General features: G+C 35.5%; 1 protein-coding gene across 1 annotated transcript in view; it reads right to left on the bottom strand.

Moving 5' to 3' along the window:
• Positions 1-2,791, bottom strand: part of RRN3 (RRN3 RNA polymerase I transcription factor homolog (S. cerevisiae)) — a gene marked incomplete at its 5' end in the record, with an annotated part of 12,731 nt that extends 9,940 nt beyond the window's left edge. The window contains 5 exons of the mRNA XM_010016121.1: positions 234-297; positions 830-889; positions 1,401-1,530; positions 1,618-1,707; positions 2,735-2,791. Coding sequence (XP_010014423.1) covers positions 234-297; positions 830-889; positions 1,401-1,530; positions 1,618-1,707; positions 2,735-2,791 — 401 coding nt within the window. The remainder of the gene's footprint in view (positions 1-233; positions 298-829; positions 890-1,400; positions 1,531-1,617; positions 1,708-2,734) is intronic.
• Between the last annotated feature and the right edge of the window lie 220 nt (positions 2,792-3,011).

Below are 3,011 nucleotides of genomic sequence, written 5' to 3'. Positions count from 1 at the left end.
CCTACTTCCTATTTCTATTAACAGGATTTTCACCTGCTGACACGTATGTAAATTCTTAATGATTGGATACTGCATCCCATCAATTAGTGACTATTAAGAAAAATCATGCAATGAAATTGTTATATTTCCCATTAAGAGAGGGCAGGGGGAAAAGAAACCAAACTAATTAATCAGTTCACAAGCTTTAAATCTGCAAGGAAAGGGCATACAAAACCATGGGATTATATACTTACGAAGGAACATATCTTGCAACAGTTTGCAACGCTCTGTGGCATGTATTAAAGTTTTCGGAAAGGTCTAGATAAAGAAAAAAGTCCTGTTACGCATCTGGTTACAGAAAACTGAATCAGGAAACAGGACAACCAGTTCATATCAATTAATGGTTAATTGACAGGAATCAATTTATTAACCAATATCAATTTTATTTAAGCTTACCCCAGGCAGACAACCACAAAGAGACACAAGAATCCCCCAAACTACCTAGTTTTATTGAGGTAAATAAAATGGAAAACAACTCCTAACTTTTCTTTGGCTTTGAAACAACCTAGGACTAGGAATGTTCTCCTGTGCATTCAATCTTATTCCTACAGATATTGCATCAACAGAAATATTCTCAAAGTAAAAAGAATGTGTCACACACCACTTATTTGAGTACAAGAAAGTCTCTGACTTGGAAATTTCAAGACTTCATGTTTTACATTAACGTTTCTTAATATTTTACATTAATTCAGCTAAATTAATTTTGTAAAATAGGAGCAACATGCATTGCATTCATTTTTAGCAAAGGTATTACAGCAGCATATATAAGCCATGCTTCCTCTATACTCACTTTCATCATCATCATCAGAATCTGAAATATCCACATCATCTTCTCTAATGGTTATTCGAGCTAGGAAAAAGTGAGATGATTATATTAAAATTATACAAATATTACAGGTAACAGTTTCAATGTCAAATCAATCACACTGGACAACAGTCTTCAACAGGACTAAAGCATCAAAATCATCCACAACACTTTCTAAAGTAAGCAGAAGCTCATAAAAAAAAAAAAAAAAAAAAGACTCTTTCATTCTCAGAACCAGAAGGTTCTTAGGAACATCAGATATGATCCTCACTGCAGCTTTTGTTCTTTAGCAGTAACAACATTATATGGTTCATCCCTTCCCAAGACATCTTCATAAATGGAGTCTGTATTAGCAACTGGAATATGTCCTCTAACATCTACATAGAGAAAACTATGCGTATCATAATTCAGATATTCATGTTAGGAAAGTAAACAGGGAAAAAAACCAAACAACAACCCAGTAGTTAATAGTGTTATGCATTAAATTTATACAGAATTTATCTAGGAAAGACATTCTGATATGCAAACAAAGAAGATTAGGAAGAAAGCAACTTACCAGGCACAAACTGCGATACAATCATACGGAGGCAAGGCCGAAGATGGACAGTCTGTGCTGACACCAGATTGCCAAGAAAACCCAGGTATTCTTCCACCACCTCTCGGCTTCTTCTCAACCATGGCAGCTTCTGAAAGCGAGCAAAGATCAAGATGTCAAAGAAAGATGTTTTGAGTACTAAACTCTTTACCTTCCCATATAACAAACAGGTATTTACCAGCAAAATGTTGACCAGTTGTTCACGCTCTTTGGTCAAATATACAACAGAAGCTCGAAATTCATACAGCCAATTAATGATCTGGGCATCCTTAAAATAAGAAGGAAAGAAAAAAAAAAAAAAGAGTATTACCTATTACTAAAAAAATAACAAAATCCTTAAAAGTCAAAGACTGTAAATGGAAATTATTTTCAAATGAACATGCAAGGAATTTGTGTCCTCAACAATGAAATTTCTTGAATGAGAGAATAAATGGATACAAATTCCTATACCAACAGCCTGCCTGGAAGACTAAAGTTACAGACCAAGCAAGCCATGCAAACCTCACTCACACAGAACACCATCGTAAGAAATGGCATCTAATCCTAATTTTTCATTTCTTCTTGTTCTAGTTTCAACAGGAGGGAGATGCAAGTCTTGAAATAAGAAATACTGAAACAGTAGCAAATTGACACAGAAAATTTTACACTGATTTTGCCTCTACACTCTAAAAGGCTTGCTAAATACAAAGTATTTTACAAAATGTCCTGTTCAAAGAGAACTCCATACAGTATTATGCTTTCTGCAGCATTCTTCTCACAGCTTTGTGGTTTAATTAAGGGGGGGACAACACACACAAAACAAAAGTAACAGCAAATGTAGTTGGTACACACAGCTATCCACAAGTGCCATGAAACAATACTTCTGGGAATAAATACTAAATGCATATGTATTTCACTATCTAAATAAAAAAGGTTTCTGTAAGGAGAATGTAAAAATTCAGGCTGTGCAAGTCAGAAACCGTGGTTTAATCTACAGAAGTATCTGTAGAAACAAGTGTCAATGACTTAGGAAGATGGTATCTGAACAAAGACAGACCCTGTCACAACACAGAAAGTTTATCACTCTAGAGCAAAGGATCAGTAAGCATGAGACACCAGTTATCAACATTCTATAAGATACATGTGTATAAACAGATTTTTTTATTTTTTAATTCTGACAATTTCCACAAATTAAAAAGCTGTTAAATGTAGCTAAACGTTTAAAGCAAAGGATCTGGGTAAGCACCAGAACGACTTGTCTGATGACTAGACAACTTCGAACAACTTCATTAGACCCCTTACTCCAAAATTCTTACCTTTATGTCTGGATCTGACAGCTGATGCTTCAACAACTCAAAATCCGTGGTCTCACCCTAGCAAGTGAAAGAGAAATAAGCAAATAACACTCGTATTTTTTGCAGCAAAAAAATACAAATTGCACCAACATCTCTGAACAACCTCATGTATCAAACTGTGACATGAAGAACACAAGTAAGTGAGAAAGCTCAGGGAAGGCTGGAGCAGCAGTAAGAGTGCTGTCCCTGCAGGACAACTAAGGCCGCTGGGTCGTTTTCAGCTGTTCCCCTGCAGACA

This window comes from Nestor notabilis, unplaced genomic scaffold (assembly GCF_000696875.1).
Source record: "Nestor notabilis isolate BGI_N333 unplaced genomic scaffold, ASM69687v1 scaffold28556, whole genome shotgun sequence".
Classification (NCBI taxonomy): Eukaryota; Metazoa; Chordata; class Aves; order Psittaciformes; family Psittacidae; genus Nestor; species Nestor notabilis.
This window is presented reverse-complemented; position numbering and strand designations above follow the sequence as displayed.